The 20,035-nt window shown below is 36.4% G+C and overlaps 1 protein-coding gene across 4 annotated transcripts in view; it reads left to right on the forward strand.

Annotated features, from left to right (window-relative positions):
* The window catches only part of LOC123537136 (mediator of RNA polymerase II transcription subunit 25-like), a 98,917-nt gene extending 83,634 nt beyond the window's left edge, over positions 1–15,283 (forward strand). For 3 of the 4 annotated variants that reach the window (XM_053528556.1, XM_053528558.1, XM_045320710.2), the window contains 3 exons: positions 353–391; positions 5,694–5,794; positions 9,273–15,283. In XM_053528556.1, the coding sequence (XP_053384531.1) occupies positions 353–391; positions 5,694–5,794; positions 9,273–9,455 (323 nt within the window). In that variant the 3' untranslated portion in view covers positions 9,456–15,283. The remainder of the gene's footprint in view (positions 1–352; positions 392–5,693; positions 5,795–9,272) is intronic. The other variant, XM_053528557.1, reaches the window with a different exon arrangement.
* Positions 15,284–20,035: the final 4,752 nt, after the last annotated feature.

The raw sequence follows: 20,035 nt of genomic DNA on the forward strand, positions 1-20,035 counted from the left end.
ATACTAATTTTAATTGTAGCAGATTGTGACAGAAAATCATTTCGATGTTTACTGTTTGTCAGTCATTTAGAAACAAAGGTTCAAAGTAATATGGAGAAAGACTGTGTGTCTAAAGCCATGTCATAGTGAGACGGCACAACAGTCGTAGCTACTACTACTACTGTGAAAAAATAAAATTTGTTGCTTATTTATTTCATGTGTCATGAAAATTGCCATGTAATTTTTTGACCATCCCTCATACTTTATACTATAGATTTGTATTGAAGTTTTATCATTTATATTGCTAACAGCTTTATTTATTCCACCTAACATACTAGTTAACAGAATTGGACTAACTTTTTTTCTTTCGTAGACGAGATGTATTATGGGCCACCACAAAATATGTTTTCTGGTAGGTATTTGTGTATCTGTCCACCTTCACACGGTGTTGGTTGCCATGGTATCTGTCCCCATGGTTACATGAACAAAGTATGACTGCCAATTCTTAGGTTTTTCTAGGTGTTTCTTGATTAGCTGATTTGCTTGATTCATGTATTTCACATGTAATATTTTGATATTGTATATACATGTATTTATGTATCTGAACTTTTGTCTTAAATATCATTTTATTAATTATTATGTCATACCATTATCATTGATGTATATATGATTAAGTGATAAATAGTAGAAGAGTTCATTGGTTAAATGAGTTAGTAAGCTGCCACAGCTCCCAGTCGGGGAATAAAGTTTGTTTCGACTATTATAGTTCATTTCGGCTATTACCGGTATAGTCCAGTGTTGGGGTATACAGTTTATTTTGACTATTGGTGCCCAAGGGAGCTATGCAGAGGGTTGCCACTTACCTTGAAGGTCAGTGAATTGTCAGGAAAATCTTGATAATGGTAAGGGAAAAATGAAATTTTAGAAAAGTCAGGGGAAAGTCTGGGTCAATGTTTAAAATGTTCAGTGGCTATGGCAGTCTTTAAGCAGTATTTATAAGTGTTCTCAAACACATTTTGGCGTAATTGTGTATAAACATAATTTTAATGAGTTTGAGTCAATCGATTTTTAGCTCACCTGTCACAAAGCGACAAGGTGAGCTTTTGTGATCGCGCAGTGTCCGTCGTCCGGCGTCCGTCCGTCCGTAAACTTTTGCTTGTGACCACTCTAGAGGTCACATTTTTCATGGGATCTTTATGAAAGTTGGTCAGAATGTTCATCTTGATGATATCTAGGTCAAGTTCGAAACTGGGTCAAGTGCCATCAAAAACTAGGTCAGTAGGTCTAAAAATAGAAAAACCTTGTGACCTCTCTAGAGGCCATATATTTCACAAGATCTTCATGAAAATTGGTCAGAATGTTCATCTTGATGATATCTAGGTCAAGTTCGAAACTGGGTCACGTGCCATCAAAAACTAGGTCAGTAGGTCTAAAAATAGAAAAACCTTGTGACCTCTCTAGAGGCCATATATTTCACAAGATCTTCATGAAAATTGGTCAGAATGTTCACCTTGATGATATCTAGGTCAAGTTCGAAACTGGGTCACGTTCCATCAAAAACTAGGTCAGTAGGTCAAATAATAGAAAAACCTTGTGACCTCTCTAAAGGCCATATTTTTCATGGGATCTGTATGAAAGTTAGTCTGAATATTCATCTTGATGATATCTAGGTCAAGCTCGAAACTGGGTCACGTGCCTTCAAAAACTAGGTCAGTAGGTCTAAAAATAGAAAAACCTTGTGACCTCTCTAGAGGCCATATATTTCATGAGATCTTCATGAAAATTGGTCAGAATGTTCACCTTGGTGATATCTAGGTCAAGTTTGAAAGTGTGTCACGTGCCCTCAAAAACTAGGTCAGTAGGTCAAATAATAGAAAAACCTTGTGACCTCTCTAGAGGCCATATTTTTCATGGGATCTGTATGAAAGTTGGTCTGAATGTTCCTCTTGATGATATCTAGATCAAGTTCGAAAGTGGGTCACGTGCTGTCAAAAACTAGGTCAATAGGTCAAATAATAGAAAAACCTTGTGACCTCTCTAAAGGCCATATTTTTCATGGGATCTGTATGAAAATTGGTCTGAATGTTCATCTTGATGAATTCTAGGTCAAGTTCGAAACAGGGTGATGTGCGGTCAAAAACTAGGTCAGTAGGTCTAAAAATAGAAAAACCTTGTGACCTCTCTAGAGGCCATACTTATGAATGGATCTCCATAAAAATTGGTCAGAATGTTCACCTTGATGATATCTATGTCAAGTTTGAAACTGGGTCACATGCCTAAAAAAACTAGGTCAGTAGGTCAAATAATAAAAAGACCTTGTGACCTCTTTCATGGGATCTGTATGAAAGTTGGTCTGAATGTTCATCTTGATGATATCTAGGTCAAGTTTGAAACTGGGTCAACTGCGATCAAAAACTAGGTCAGTAGGTCTAAAATTATTAAAATCTTTTGACCTCTCTAGAGGCCATATATTTCAACGGATCTTCATGAAAATTGATCTGAATGTTCACCTTGATGATATCTAGGTCAGTTTCAAAACTGGATCACGTGCGGTCAAAAACTAGGCCAGAAGGTATAAAATAGAAAAACCTTGTGACCTCTCTAGAGGCCATATTTTTCATGAGATCTTCATGAAAATTAGTGAGAGTGTTCACCTTGATGATATCTAGGTAAAGTTCAAAACAGGGTCACCTACCTTCGAAAACTAGGTCAATAGGTCAAATGAAAGAAAAACCTTGTGACCTCTCTAGAGACCATATTTTTCAATGGATCTTCATGAAAATTGGTCAGAATTTTTATCTTGATAATATCTAGGTCAAGTTCAAAACTGGGTCACATGAGCTCAAAAACTAGGTCACTATGTCAAATAATAGAAAAAACGACGTCATACTCAAAACTGGGTCATGTGGGAAGAGGTGAGCGATTCAGGACCATCATGGTCCTCTTGTTATGTTAACTTTGGAATTTTGGTTTTGTTAATAAAAGTTTGTTATATCCGAAACAAAATGAATATAAAATATAAAAGGGGGGATTGGACAGCTGTAGGGGAGTAGGAGGCTGAAAAAATATGGTGGCATTGGTCAGTGAAAAGTATGGTTTAGTCAGGAAAAAGTCAGGGAATTTCATTTTCTCAACTAAGAGGCAACCCTGTTACAAAATGTTGGGGTCTCTATGGCCACATTAATGTCGCTGACTTCGAGCCACCTGCCCTCCACCAATGTGAGTTCCCAACCACGCTTGAGGTGTAGAATTCTTCAGGTGAGGAAGTTATTCAGCTGGCTTACAGAAGGTTGGTGGTTCTACCTGTTGCCTCATAGGCAGTTTTACCAGGTGGCTGGAAGGTGGTTCTGCCTGGTGCCCACTCACAGAACTTAGGTCGTTCTACCTGGTGCCTGGAAGGCGGCTCTACCTGGTGCCTGGAAGGTGGTTCTACATGGTGCTTGGAAGGTGGTTCTACCTGGTGCTTGGATGGTGGTTCTACCTGGTGCCTGGATGGTGGTTCTACCTGGTGCCCACCCATGCCTGAAATAGTGCTCAAATCACCATGTGACCTTTTGGGGTGTGACTCTAAAACCAAATGAAGAAAAATGACAAAATGTTCTGTTCCTTGCTGTGGAGGTGTATTGTATCTCTGCAGTAATTGTTAGTTTGAAGTTAGCTTTTGTTGAAAATAGGATTTTTTTAGCAAGTGAAAATTAGATATTCATGATACATTTTGCTGTATAAAATTATTTTTTGAAATGTTGTAGTTAACTAGTTTGATCAGGCTATGATAGCCTAAACAAGCTGTATAGGTTGACTGGGAGATGTGCTGTGCCTGTTAGTATGCTAGGTGTATGGTTAGAGACATGGATATATAGCTTCTGGTTGTAACTATTAGTCTGGCTGAGTTATCTTGTATAGTCATGTAGCATAACTAAAATCGTGCTCATCAACAATATAAAGCACTTTATGATGCCTTAAATCATAACCTTGAATAAAATTTTATTTTTGATAATGTTTTTCAGTACAGTAAATGAAAGAACAATGACACAAAGGCTTGGTCGGAAATTTCAGCTGTAAATAATATGAAATAAAAAGTGTGATGTTTAGGTTCAGGTGGTCTCTGCTCACATGGTGGTCTTTAACATAGGTTTTCCTGTATGTCTGTCGGTAGTCCATAGCTGCTGAAAACAAGGATTCAGTCAGCTCTTTTCAGCTTCTTGTATGTGACTTTACTGTACCTAGTGTACCCAGGGATGGGAAGAGTTATCTTTCAGCCTTTGTTACCAGAGAGTTCATACTGGTAACATTAAAGGCATAATGGTAACATACATGGCTCTATGGCTGTGTTTGGGGAGCTCTGTGCTTCCTGGAAATCTGCCCCTACCTTTTATCTTTCCTGAGGTAAAGTATGGTGTTTATGCATGTGATTGACAGCACTTGTTCCTTCACCCACTTGATACACAATAGATATTTAGATGTCAGATTAGCAAAGAGGTTGTTCAAATCATGGAAGAAATTGATACTGTATTTAATCCAGTATTATAGATAACAAGAATGAAGTTGTATCAGTGTACATTATTTTGTATTTCGAATTGGTTAGTATGGCTTGCATGACCAAGTGTACCTGGTTTTTGTAACCCCTAACCCTTGCATGAATTTGTGTTTGGCAGTCATACAGTTATAAATTTGTTGTCTTTGACATGTACATGTGTATTGTATATTTGCCAAGAAATGATAAATTGATTATTTTGTCTGTGATGATTGCCGTATTATGCTTTCTTTGAAACAGATTTTCTGTAACGTTACGGCACTTAAGTTTATTTCTAGTAGAAGTAAGAATTTTAATCTATCTCATTTTGGGCAATTGCAGATCATTTATCATGTTCAACAAGCAGATCATAGTCTCTGATTATGTTAGCACAACTTTAAACTTGTACAATCCTGTTATATTCTACTTAGAGGGCAACAACTCCTTTCAGTACTAAAATAAAATTTCAAAAGCAATATCAGGGCCACCTTTGTTTCTGAAAAAATGACTGTGCTACTGTTTGTCACAGCAGACACGTTAGCACAAAAAAACATTTAAATTACTGATAAGCCTATTTATGTGAAACCTTTGTAACCTGGTTTAATTTTGTTGGCGTAAAATTTCATGGTTTATGCTAAAGTGGTTGCATATTATTTCATAAAGATCTAAATTTGTGGAGTTCAACTTTTAAAGTTAAAAGGAATAAAATTTTGTTCTTGGATTGAGACTTAATTTCATGGATTGACATAACCACGAAATCTATGAAATCTAGATCCCGCGCAAATGTTATTGATTACACAGTATGTTGTAATTGATATGAGTGAAGTCTTAAATTAAGTATCCGACAGGATTTCTGTGAACAATTTTTAAATCGACCAATGACAAGACTACTATTTGACACCTAATTCCAAAACTCAGAGTTATGTTACCACGGAGTCAGTTCCAAAGTTCCTTTGTTTCATTTAGCAGCAGAGTTTAAGTTAGCAACAATGGTTGTAAGAACATTGATCAGAATTTTCAGATTTTCTTGGATTCAGCAATTTACATTTGAATTGTATGGAAGTAACAGTATGAGAACATAAGCTCATTATTAGTCATAGAAGTTCATTCATTTTCCTCCACTTTTATCCTGGTCACCATAGTGATTATAACAAAAATGTAAAATATTAATGTTTACTTAATATATATATATATTTAACAGTACAACAACAGCAGCAGATGCAGCAACGTCAGCAGTTACAGATGCAGCAACAACAACAACAGCAACAACAGCAGCAGCTTAGACATCTGCTGCTAAATCAGGTATATAACTGAAAAATCAATAGTTGTTGGAAAATATAGTATATGCATTATGCTCCAGACATTTCATTCATTTACATTTATCTGTATACTTTATCTACTGTGAAATCAGATCATTTTCACAAGGAATCAATATTTGTTATCCCTCCCACCCCCTGAAGGTGGGCATATTGTTATTATGCCCCTGAAGGCAGGCATATTAAAATCACACTGTCTGTCTATGTGTCTGTGTAAATTCTTGTTAGGGCTGTAACTCTGCCATCCATAAAGGGATTTTGGAATAACTTGGCATAAATGTTCACCATAATGAGACGATGTGTCTTGCGCAAGACCCAGACCCCTAGCTCCAAGGTCGAGGTCAAAGGTTAACAGGGTCTGTTTCGTGTCCGGTCCATAACTCTGCCATCCATGAAGGGATTTTAAAATAACTTGGCATAAATATTTACTATAATGAGACGATGTGTCTTGTGCAAGACCCAGACCCCTCGCTCCAAGGTCAAGGTCACACTTAGAAGTCAATGGTTAACAGGGTCTGTTTTGTGTCCGGTTTATAACTCTGCCATTCATCAAGGGATTTTAAATTACTTGGCATAAATGTTCCCCATAATGAGACGGCATGTCATGCGCAAGATCCAGTCCCTAGCTCTAAGATCAAGGTCACACTTAGGGGTTAAAAGGTTAACATGGTCTGTTTCTTGTCCGGTCCATAACTCTGTCGTAGATGAAGAGATTTTAAAATTACTTGGCATAAATGTTCCCTATTATGAGATGACTTGTCATGTGCAAGACCCAGACTCCTAGCTCCAAGGTCAAGGTCACACTTAGAAGTCAAAGGTTAACATGTCTGGTCCACACCTATGCCACTTATCTAGGGATTTGAAAATAATTTGACACAAATGTTAACCATATTGAGGTGTGTCGTGCTTATGACATGTGTCTCTCAGGTCAAGGTCATGGTCACAAAATGATTCATACCTAAACTATTCTGGCATATTTTGCGCAGACAACTGTAGTATTCTTGGGCACGCTTAAAGGCATTTGTCACTAATAGTGACAGCTCTTCATTTATTATTTTCATTTTGATTATTTTGCAAGAATTATTTCTTGTGAAAGATTTTCATTAGTTTGGTAGAGGTGGGGTAGGGTGAGATGAGGGTGGGTTTCTTGGGAAAGATTTCCATTATGCTGCAATTAAACCTTGGGTAATAATACTGCCCCTAAATTTTGGAAAGTTTTGGTCACATGGATATAACTGATATCACAGGAACTCTTGATATTGAAATGTTTGTTAGTTATTGGGATATTTTTAGCTCACCTGAGCCAAAGACTCAAGGTGAGCTTTTGTGACAGCCTGATGTCCGTCGTCCGTCCGTCAACACTTCCTAAAAAAAAACTTCTGCTGCAAAACTAAGCAGATTTACACCAAACTTCACAGGAATGATCCTTGGGTGGCCCCCTATCAAATTAGCCCAAAGAATTAAAATCCATGCAGAACTGTGGTTGCCATGGCAACCAAAAGGAAAATCTTTAAAAATCTTCTTCTCACAAACTGTTAGTCGGATTTCAAAAATATTTTGTAGAAATGATCTCTAGGTGACCCTCTATCAGAATTGCTTAAGCCGTTCTATTTCGGTAAAAAACATGGCCGCCAGGGGCAGGGCTTATTTTTCCTCAATGGCTATATTGTAAATTTAAGAAATCTTTTTCAAAATAACTGGGCAGGTTTACACCAAACTTCACAGGAATGATACTTGGGTAGCCCCCTTTCAAAATTGCCCAAAGAATTAAAATCCATGCAAAACTGTGGTTGCCATGGCAACCGAAAGGAAAATCTTTAAAGATCTTTTTCTCACAAACTGTTAGCCGGTTTTCAAAAATATTTTGTAGAAATTGTCTCTAGGTGACTTTCTACCAAAATTGCTTAAGCCATTTCCCTTGAATTTACATAGAGTTCTATAGGAAAAACATAAAAAAAATGTTCTTCTTTAAAACAGAGAGGCACAGAGATTAGATATTTACATGTGGCATTGTCTAGTGGTCTAAGATTGTTCAAATCATGACCCAGGGTCCATTGTAAGCCCCGCCCCGGGGTCACTTGTTTATATGAGTTATATAAGAAAAAAATACTTCAAAAATTATCTGATCATAGACTAGACTAGACTGTTTAATTATAATTACCTAATGACCCCAAGTAATTAGGGGTCACTTGACTGTGACCTTGACGTACTGACCTTCTTTCTTGTTTTTTAAGATACAGCCTTGAAATTTAGACGACTTATACAGTTTTGCACACCTTAAAACTGACTTTCGGTGACCTACTGACCTACTTTCTTAAAATTTTAGCATCAGTTTGACATTTGAATGAAACATGTAGCTCTTATTGCTCGGGTGAGTGAACCAGGGTCATCATGACCTTCTTGTTTAGATAACTAGTGTAGGCTCGGTGTAAGCTAAGTCTGATCGGTTAGAACAATAACATTTTCAGTAAAAATATGCCAAATTGTGTCATACATTTAGAGTCAGTGTACCCGGTTTCGCACACATTTCCTAAGAATACCTTCCTGTCTAGCTAAAAATGATTAAATTTGAATTTACCTCTATATGTTTTAATAAACACACTTATTTCGGTTTGAAACACGCTACTTTCACTTCCCACTACAATGACGTCATACCTCTAAGTGTACTTGATTCGGATAACATATTTTGACCAGTTGTTGCATTTAAGTGTACCCGGTTTCGCACACCCTGCTATTTATAGAACTCGGTGATAACAATGCAGTTACTCAACAGAAAAATATTAATTAACTTTTTAACCATTTATATAATTCAATTTAAACATGTATTTTCAAAGTGAAATTTAAAAGCAGTTATGAAAGTGAAAGCTAGGTACCAAACCCTGTTTTTACTTCTAAAAGCAGAAAAGGCTAAAACAACTGAATACATGAAACAAAAATAAAACAATAGAAGCTGTTGAATCATAAAAGACCCCCACAAGTCTAATTATTCGATTAAGTTCTCTGTTTTAATAAAAACGTAAAGCAAACAATCAAGTTGAAGGCATTTTGCAGGTTGGGAGAACTTCAATAACTGTTGAAATATTTTTCATTTAGGTAAAGTAGTAGGTAAAAACTTACCTGTATGATAGAATAGGGATTTTTCAATTTATTTTGCACCTTGTTGTTGTTTGCATAGTCATTTTTTTCATGAAACTTAATATTTTTCAGCTGACCTACTGGTCTCCATTGATATTGTTATTGTTTTCGTCTGCACTTACCAGAACGAGGCTTCAGTGGGGAAAGACCCCTTGTGTCAAATAATGTAAGGAATAACTCAGTTTCGTGAAACAATAACAAAGAATTGTTAAATTTTCTGTTTTATTCTCACAAAGTACATGAATTTACTGGGTGTGCGAAACCGCGTACAGTGCGAAACCGGGTACACTGACTCTAAATATTCAGTTGTATTTTTGTGTCTTCTGTAGCGCCAACAACAACAACAACAACAGCAACAACAACAGATGATGATGCAAGGTCAAGGTCAGCCACCGGGCATGATGGGAGGCCAGCAAGGGATGCCAGGTCAGGGCCCTGGCGGTATGGGCAACCAGATGTCTCAACCCCAACAGCAGAATCTCCTGTTTGACGACTTTGATCTGCCTATGTGAAAAGCTTGATTTCTAAAACATTCATTTACATGAAAAATCAGTATCCACCAGCTGTTTGAGTTCAGTGCAGCTTGTAACATGTTGTTTATGTTGTTGATTTCTAAAAAAAAAAAATGATGGCAGTAGCTTTTAAGATATCAACATTCAACTGTTTGAGCCCAAAACAGCTTATCACATTATCGTGGCTTTGCAAATTTTTCCAAAAACGCTCGAGATGAAAATTTCACAGATGTCATTTGTTTGAAAATTCGATCTTTATGGAGAAAGTGACCTTCCAAGCCTGCATAATAGTTCCCAATGTCTTACATTGATGGGGTCCAGATACATATGGAGGAAAAATTTTCTAGTTGTGGTGCTCTTTTGGAAGAAGCAAATATTGAATGTTTGTGTGTAATTGTTAAAGATGGATTCTTATTTTGTTGACTTGTTGCTTGTATGTAATTGTTGGACTTGCACAACCATAGGTCCACAATAATGTCAGTCAAAATTTATGATTTCACAGAAATTTATTGTCTCTGGTGATCATTTTCATTGTAGCTAGTCTTCACAGTGTTCATCAACACCATAGCTTCCAGTATTGTTATTATGTCTCCCACCACACAGTGGTGTGGGAGACATATTGATTTACTCCAGTCTGTGTGTGTGTGTGTGTGTCTGTCACAAAGCTTGTCCGCACTCTAAGTCGAACATTTCTCATCCGATTTTCACCAAACTTGAACAAAACGTGTTTGACCATAAGACCTCGGCCAAGTTCGATAACTAGCCAAATCGGTCCATGCGTCTTGGAGTTATGGCCCTTGAATTACCAAAAATCGGTCTTTTTACTCTTGTCCGCACTCTAATTCGAATATTTCTCATCCAATCTTCACCAAACTTAAACAAAACGTGTTTGACCATGAGACCTCGGCCAAGTTCGATAACTAGCCAAATCGGTCCAGGCATTTTGGAGTTACGACCCTTGAATTATCGAAAAATTGGCCTTTTTACTCATGTCCGCACTCTTAAGTCGAACATTTCTCATCCGATCTTCACCAAACTTGAACAAAATGTGTTTGACCATGATACCTCAGCCAAGTTCGATAACTAGCCAAATCGGTCCAGGCATTTTAGAGTTACGGCCCTTGAATTACAGAAAAAATCTGTTTATTCTTGTCCGCTCTCTACGTTGAACATTTCTCATCCGATCTTCACCAAACTTGAACAAAATGTGTTTGGCCATAAGACTTTACCCAAGTACGATAACTAGCCAAATCCACCCAGGCACTTCTGATTTATGGCCCTTGAATTACTGATTGGATCCACTCATCCAGACCATCTAATTGGATCCACTCATCTAAAACATCTAGAGAAACTAACATTTTTCATAGGGGCAGTTGTGGGAGACATGCGCTTTTCTCAAAAGCATCTCTAGTTTCAGTATAAATGTTAACGTAACTGAGCCAAAATTAGGAGTTGTCAGATGTATAAGTTATTATCATCAACAGTAGCAGCAATATGTGTGTACACAACCAGCAGTATTATTTGTCCTACCCTTGTAATGTAATGATACGCTGTATCTAAGTACTGTAGATGACGTAATATTTGCAGTGTTTATTTGCAGTGTTTTTATTTGTGCTATCAGTCGCATATACAGCTAAATACACAATTTAAACACTTGTGCTTGTTAAACATAACTGTCTCAAAATTTATATCCAGCTATGTAGTGTGAATTCTGAACAACGTGAAAATATCTATAGACTGTCAAATAAAAATAAAGTGAAAATCTCCTTACCTACAGAAAGGCAGCCATATTGAGAAAGTATTAGGATCTTTATTTGTAATTTCATTGGCTGTCATCACCATCATCAACATTTTTCATCATCATCATTCATCACCATCATTCATCATCATTCATCACCATCCACTTTCATCACCATCCTCATTCATCACCGTCATCATTCATCACCATCCTCATTTGTGTCACCATCATTATTCATCACCATCCTTACTGTGTTGGTGCACCGTAAAAACCCAAATAAATAAATAAATCATTCATCACTATCATCATCCTCGTTCATCACAATCATCATTCATCATCTTCATTTATGGTATACAGACACAACATAGGAAAATGGTGTGAAAAAAATGTAGTTGCAAAATGGCGGATTCAAATAGTTCTCAGTTTTTTGTTCTGTACAGCTATTTTCCTTACTTTCTTTGCATTTTTTTTGCTCAGATAACCTGACAGATCTATGCTTGATGGTTAGGAAGCATTTTCATAATGAAATGATAACATGACAGAATTTTTCATGGAAACTTAGGTCAAACATCACCACAAGAATTTGGGGTCTCATTTTTTAGCTGATTTTGCAATTTGTTTTGACTGAAAATATTTTTCTTGCATTAAACATGACCCCCACTTTTCTTCCAATTTTTATTCAGAACTGACAATATTCTTCAAGAAAATATAATAATAAGTTACAGACATTTAAAATGGGTCCTGATGTGTGCTTCAGCCATTGGAAATTTGTCAGTTTTTAGCTCACCTGTCACAAAGTGACAAGGTGAGCTTTTGTGATCGCGCAGCGTCCGTCGTCTGTCGTCCGTCCGTCCGTCCGTGCATGCGTGCGTACGTAAGCTTTTGCTTGTGACCACTCTAGAGGTCACGTTTTTCATGGGATCTTTATGAAAGTTGGTCAGAATGTTCATCTTGATGATATCTAGGTCAAGTTCGAAACTGGGTCACGTGCCATCAAAAACTAGGTCAGTAGGTCTAAAAATAGAAAAACCTTGTGACCTCTCTAGAGGCCACATATTTCACAAGATCTTCATGAAAATTGGTCAGAATGTTCACCTTGATGATATCTAGGTCAAGTTCGAAACTGGGTCACGTGGGGTCAAAAACTAGGTCATTAGGTCTAAAAATAGAAAAACCTTGTGACCTCTCTAGAGGCCATATTTTTCATGAGATCTTCATGAATATTGGTCAGAATGTTCACCTTGATGATATCTAGGTCAGGTTCGAAACTGGGGTCACGTGGGGTCAAAAACTAGGTCATTAGGTCTAAAAATAGAAAAAACCTTTTGACCTCTCTAGAGGCCATATTTCTCAATGGATCTTCATGAAAATTGGTCAGAATGTTCACCTTGATGATATCTAGGTCAAGTTCGAAACTGGGTCACGTGGGGGTAAAAACTAGGTCAGTAGATCTAAAAATAGAAAAACCTTGTGACCTCTCTAGAGGCCATATATTTCATGAGATCTTCATGAATATTGGTCAGAATGTTCACCTTGATGATATCTAGGTCAAGCTCGATACTGGGTCATGTTGGATCAAAAACTAGGTCAGTAGGTCTAAAAATAGAAAAACCTTGTGACCTCTCTAGAGGCCATATTTCTCAATAGATCTTCATGAAAATTGGTCAGAATGTTCACCTTGATGATATCTAGGTCAAGTTTGAAACTGGGTCACGTGGGGTTAAAAACTAGGTCAGTAGATCTAAAAATAGAAAAACCTTGTGACCTCTCTAGAGGCCATATTTTTCATGAGATCTTCATGAATATTGGTCAGAATGTTCACCTTGATGATATCTAGGTCAGGTTCGAAACTGGGTCACGTGGGGTCAAAAACTAGGTCAGTAGGTCTAAACATAGAAAAACCTTGTGACCTCTCTAGAGGCCATATTTCTCAGTGGATCTTTATGAAAACTGGTGAGAATGTTCAGCTTGATGATATCTAGGTCAGGTTCGTAACTGGGTCATGTGCGGTCAAAAACTAGGTCAGTAGGTCGAAAAATAGAAAAACCTTGTGACCTCTCTAGAGGCCATATTTTTCACGAGATCTTCATGAAAATTGGTGAGAATGTTCACCTTGATGATATCTAGATCAAGTATAAAAGTGGGTCACGTGCCTTCAAAAACTAGGTCATTAGGTCAAATAATAGAAAAAGCTTGTGACCTCTCTAGAGGCCATATTTTTCAATGGATCTTCATGAAAATTGGTCAGAATTTTTTATCTTGATGATATCTAGGTCACATGTGCTCAAAAACTAGGTCACTATGTCAAATAATAGAAATAACGACGTCATACTTAGTTCAACACTGGGTCATGTGGGGATAGGTGAGCGATTCAGGACCATCATGGTCCTCTTGTATATAAAAGAAGACAAGCTATTTAGTGTGTTCATGCCTTATGATCATCATAACCATCATTCATCATTATTTATCATTATAATGTCATCATTAGCAGTTATCATCTGCTGTTTCTGCATGGTCACTTCTACAGAAAATATCTGAACTTATTTTATGCATTTTTTTGGATTAGCAGTGTGATATAATTTGAATCTGTCACAATGTTAGTGTGATTAACTTTAGCAATGTACTGGTACATTGTAAATTAATTCGTTAGTTTTGTGTATAAAACAGAATGAAAATTGTAATTGCTGTTCTTCCTTTATAGCATATTTTAGCAATTCAATGAGAAGTTCAAAATGTTATGCTGCAGATAATGCTGTCATGAAAATTTAAAAGTGATCTCATTTTTTGTTGGTATTCCATATTCACACAGAACAAGTATCAGCTTTGTATAACTTGACCCGTCTCATAGAAAATGTTTGTTAATGTAAAGATACATGTCTCAGAATTTTTCTAATTACCCAACGTAACTGAAGAGAGTAACTGAAGAGAGTTACTACTTTTCAGTGGTTGCCAAAGCATACAGACCTGTTACACTCAACACTCTCAGTAAATCTTAGAACAAAACCTATGAACCTGTGTTTACTGTATGACCAGTGTACTTGTTATTGTTTATGATATTTATTATTGATTGTGCTTGCATGATAAACATTTTTGTACAGATTTGATAACAGTTTTTTTCTGAATGATATTTTTGTGAACGTTTTACAGATTTAGAACTGTTTAACATAATTGATAATTAATTGATTAGTGTTATTTACATAATATTTGTCGCCTCCGTGCAATAAGTGATAATTTATATCAGTGCAGTTATCCACTTTTTGCACCAAGGTGACACATTACATGTGCTTATTGTTGAATGCTTTGTAAATCAAAATATTTGAGCCGTGCCATGGGAAAACCAACATAGTGGGTGTGCGACCAGCATGGATCCAGACCAGCCTGCGCATCCGCGCAGTCTGGTCAGGATCCATGCTGTTCGCTAACAGTTTCTCCAATTCCAATAGGCTTTAAAAGCGACCAGCATGGAGCCTGACCAGACTGCGCGGATGCGCAGGCTGGTCTGGATCCATGCTGGTCGCAAACCCACTATGTTGGTTTTCTCATGGCATGGCTCATTTTCTGTTACTGTACTTCTGATGATATTTTCTCTTTCTTTGCTTCAACTTGGTTTATCATTGAAGTGGAACCAAATGTTTTAGAACTGATATTTATACAAAGTGTGTCAAGCATGCAGTAGAGTTTGCCAAATTAGTGTCAGTTAGTTTCCAAAAAGTAATAATCAATTTTACAAAGTACTGAATAGAAGTGGAAATTGTTGTCCAGTCTTATTTGAAGTGTCAAGTCCTTTACTTGATAAATAATACCAAAAGTTTACATTGAAATGTATGTCAGTCTGTATTATTTTTCTCTAGAAAACTGACTTACAAGTTCCGCATTTTGAATCATCTTGTAAACATGACATTCCTCTCATTCAGAATCATGTTTGTTTTGTAACTGAATTAATTTTTGTCTAGTTTTTATGACTTTAATTCATTTGACCATTACAAAGTGTTTAGTGCTATATTAAAGCAAATTTCTTTTTTGTGCAATGTCAGTGTTTATATATAATGCTTTATTGATGAAAAAATTAAAAATGTGCTAAATTGTGAAACTTGTTTTTTTTTAACTTTTTAAATTTACTAAGATTTTTATGCCCCCCTTCAAAGAAGGAGGGATATATTGTTTTGCAGATGTTGGTCGGTCTGTTGGTAGGTATGTAGACCAATCAGTTTCCGGATGATAACTCAAGAATGCTTTGGCCTAGGATCATGAAAGTTGATAGGGTAGTTGGTCATAACCAGCAGATGACCCCTATTGATTTTGAGATTGGTAGGTCAAAGGTCAAGGTCACAGTGACCCAGAACAGTTAAACAGTTTCCGGATGATAACACAAGAACGCATGGGCCAAGGATCATGAAAGTTGATGTGGAGGTTGGTCATGACCAGCAGATGACCCCTATTGATTTTGAGGTCAATAGGTTAAAGGTCAAGGTCATAGTGACCAGGAACAGTTAAACAGTTTCCGGATGATAAGAACGCTTGGGCCTAGGATCATGAAACTTTGTAGGGAGGTTGCTCATGAGCAACAGATGACCCCTATTAATTTTAAGGTTAGTAGGTCAAAGGTCATGGTCACAGTGACCCAGAACAGTAGAACAGTGACCAGATAATTTCTGTTCCTTGTGCAATTACTGAATGCTTCAAGGGGGGCATTTCGTGTTCTACGAGCTCTTGTTGCAGGCTGAAATAGTTTCAACTGGATGTTTTTATTTTTCTAGTTACAATTCCCCTTAATCTGTGGTTGTCCATTCATCATCCCATAACAATTCGACTGATAATACACTAGAAACCAATCTTTATGAAATAGACACAGAATTAATGTGATCACAAGATCTCAGTCAAGTTCAGTTATGAGCAAGATTGCTGTTTTGGTCCTGCATGTTTTTAGCTCCACTATTCGGAGAATAGGGGGGCTATTCTTCTCGCCCCGGCGTTGGTGTCGGCATCGGCGTGAGCTTTCTTGGTTAAAGTTTTTCAGCAACCTTTGTTTTTCTGTCATATCTTTGTTACTATTGCTGATATCTTACTGTAAGTTCACATAAACATTGTCCAGCATACAAACAAAGTATGTGCAGGACCTGGGCCGATTATACCCAAGGTCAAGGTCACAAAGTTGTTATACTTAGAATTATTTTCATGTTAAATTTTTTTGAAAGCTTTGTTTATAGACATTTCTTTGGTGCTTTAAAAGATAATGACTTGAAATTAAAAACATTTCTTTATAATGTGTATTACAATCCCTATAACTCTTAATTGTATTTTTGACAGAATTTAGCCCCTTTCATACTTAAATTTTTTTGGCAATCTTCGCTTTCTTGATGTTACTTCAGTACAATATAAGTAGGTGGCAATGTCTTTATCAAATCTATGTCTAGTTCGAAACTCGATGATCATGAGTTAAAAACTAGGTCAAATCATTTGAAAGAATTGTGGTGAATGCAGTCCTGTTTGTAATGTTCTAATTATATATCTCAGGTAAGATTTTAAATTCAATAACTGACCTAAGACGGGATTGTTTAATATTGTTTGTTATAACAGAAGACGAAAGTTAAAGTTTTACAATATAATACATGTTTAACATTCAGATATTATATGAATGAGTGACCATTATAATTCCTTGTTTGGATTAATATTAACATATAATAGCCCTCTTTAAGAAAATCGATAACTGACCGATCATACTACATGCATTTATTGTTGGATCTCAAGTGTGGTCTGTGTTTCTTTAAATAACTTAAGTAATATTTAATGTATATTCAGTACAAATCATTGAACATGGTTAAATCGACTGTCACAGTTTCATATTTGAAAAGGTGTGTAACATTCTAAAATTTCAGTATTCAATGGCATTTGATATAATCAAAGGCAATCAAAAGGTTCAAAATATGTACGATTTTGTGATAACTATATTCAAAATGTTACCATCCTGCAACAACACAAACTGCAGTCCAATATTCTCATAACGAGCTAACCATTGAAGTTGAATTAAATTGCATTGGCTGACTGGCCTGGCATTATACGGGGGGAACAACGATGTTCACCTCTATCAATGTGCGTAGTTACTAGTATTAGATATATTTTCTGTATATGCCTGCAAAAAGTGCAACAAAAAGATCTCCATCGGCTCAGCAACATTATCAAACATTTTCATAGTCCTTTAGAATAGACAAAATAGAAAGAACTCTAGCTTCCTCGCACGACTTAAAAAAACCTGCTTTATTATATCAGAATACATGTACATGTATCTTTACCGATTAAAACATAATGCTCAGAAGCTATATTATGTGCAATGATATGAAACCTTGATGCATTGAAACTACCAAGTTTTAACTATCAAACTTTCTACTTACGGCGTGCACTATAAAATAATTATGAATTTTATAAATTGTGTAATATTGCTTTTAAATGAACGCATTTTCTTAATCGAGTAACCATATGATCAGTTTAAACATAAATCCGTTTTACGACTCAACAGTTATGTAGGATAAAGTGAATACAAGACAGGTATAATATAAATGCTTTAAATTTTCGTGTTTTCTATACAAATTAGGAAACTAAAAATGGCGTCTGACGGTATTTGCAGCGACCCGGCGGATCTGTCGTTACTGGTCTTAAAGGTTCTTACTAGATGTTTTGGTGGAAAGCTGAGTTTTTTGTTTTATACATGCCGAGTTCTACTTGGGCTTGGCTTAGACGGAACAGAGATAATGGTTTTAAAAACATCTATTCTGTCGGAATTACCAGATGACTTTAAAACTGTAGTAAGTGTTACAGTGTTTATTGTTTTAACCATAGTAACCATTTTAGGAGGACTTGTGTTACAGCCGCGCATTGATGACGATGAGGTACAGATTCGAAAGAACAGATTTTTCTTGGCATTTAAGTCTGCAAACGTATTATTCGCTGCTCTGATAGGGGCTGGAACATATTACGGGAGAGCGGAAATAGATTTGGATAAATGGCAACACATCTTTTTACTCGTCAGCCTCAGTTTGGATGTTGTCTTTGATCCTATAGAACTGATTATAGGATGCTGCGTATGTTGTAGAAATTGAAACAAAATGCAAACATTCTTTGGACTTGAACATAAGAATTGTACATGTATATATGCTGTGTTTTGGGTCGAGTTTTGCCATGTTGTGTTTGAATTTCAGTAATCTACAAGATGTGTAAATATATATGTTATGCGGCTTACGTGTAAATGTTGTTGATACAACGTAATTGCATGAATTTTAAAATGGTCATATCAGACGTACGTTCCTTTATTATACGTGTTCTGATTGTACTATATAACACTGCTTGATCTTGTACAAATAAATGTTACAATGGTATAATTGAATTTGATATTTTCAAGGACAATGACGGTACATGAATGTCAATGTTTCAAGAACGCAGCTTCCTCAAATACAGACCAACCTACAGCAGTGTATGGATTGAGGTGCTAATGGTAGACAACGTATTACAAATAGACAACAGTGACTAAAAGACGCACAAAAAAGCACGGAACCTTGTCATTATTACCCGAAACAATATATAAAAAGAGGAAGCTAGGGAAAACAATTTTCCCGTGGACCTTGTGTGCAGCACGAAACCTTCATCGGCGCTACTCTAAGTAACATGTGATAGACTCTATGACAGACAGATCGTAATGCTTCATGACTGGGTCTGTTTGCTTATTGGCACTGAATACTTGCATATGTTGTTCTTGCAATCTACATATTTTAACATAAGCATACACACATGTACTTTACGTGTCGTTCCTTTTGTAGTTGTTGCACGTGTTTGAGATTCAAATTGCGGGGACAAACTCGTATGGCTTTGGAACATTGATCGGTTTAAACTCCTCAATGCTGTTTTTGGATCTCACTGCTTCTAAGTAGTACCCATGGCGTTCTTTCGTTGATTTTGTACAAACTGTTTTCTTCTAATTGCGTGTGTATAGTTCAAAAGATAATCATCTACACATGCCTTACACACCTATGTGCCATGTTTAGGTAGGCAGAGTTCTTGGCACGTAACTAGTCCTATATGATGTTTCTCGTTGTTTTTATGAATCGTTTGCTCTCTACAGTGCTGAGCTTTCCTATGGTAAGGAGCTTTCTGTATGCTGTAAAATGATCAAAATCACAATGTGGTTGTACCAGTGTAGGCCCGCCAGATATTACCATGAAATTTTACGTTTTTATAATACTATTTAACGCCGCTAGATATTGTGCAATTAAAAGTTACAGAGATTTTATCGAATTTGAGGAGATTTTCAAGGACATCATGCTCTGAGATACAAAACTAACTCTACAACAGTGTATGTATGAAGGTGTTGACGGTAAAATTTTGCATCAAAATGCAGAATGATACAGATCTAGAACAATCATATGAAGGGACGACAGTGGGACAACGCCTTGGTATAATCTCAGTCCATATTCCACAGCGATTGTCGTTAATAAAAAAATGACTAATAATATCTACCAGTCGGCTAAGTCCCAAACAGAAATAATCCAACCTTAATAATATTATGCTAGGGACTTAAATCTTTAAATTGTACTAATAGGATTGGCTTGCAGTTGGTTTGAAATTCAAGGCAATTGTGAGACTTTCCAAATCTTCAATATACTACGAGTATTCAATTTCGATGTATATGTGAATGTATCGTTGTTGCGCATTTTTATGAATGTAATATTACCCGATTTAAGTTACCCTCCGATCAGTTTAAACATAATTTCCTTATCATTTCACGACTCGACGGTTATGTAGGGTGAAATGAATACCTAAATTCTTTCAAAGTCAACTTCTCTATAAAATATCG

The sequence above is a fragment of the Mercenaria mercenaria genome, chromosome 17 (assembly GCF_021730395.1).
Source record: "Mercenaria mercenaria strain notata chromosome 17, MADL_Memer_1, whole genome shotgun sequence".
In the NCBI taxonomy this organism is placed as follows: Eukaryota; Metazoa; Mollusca; class Bivalvia; order Venerida; family Veneridae; genus Mercenaria; species Mercenaria mercenaria.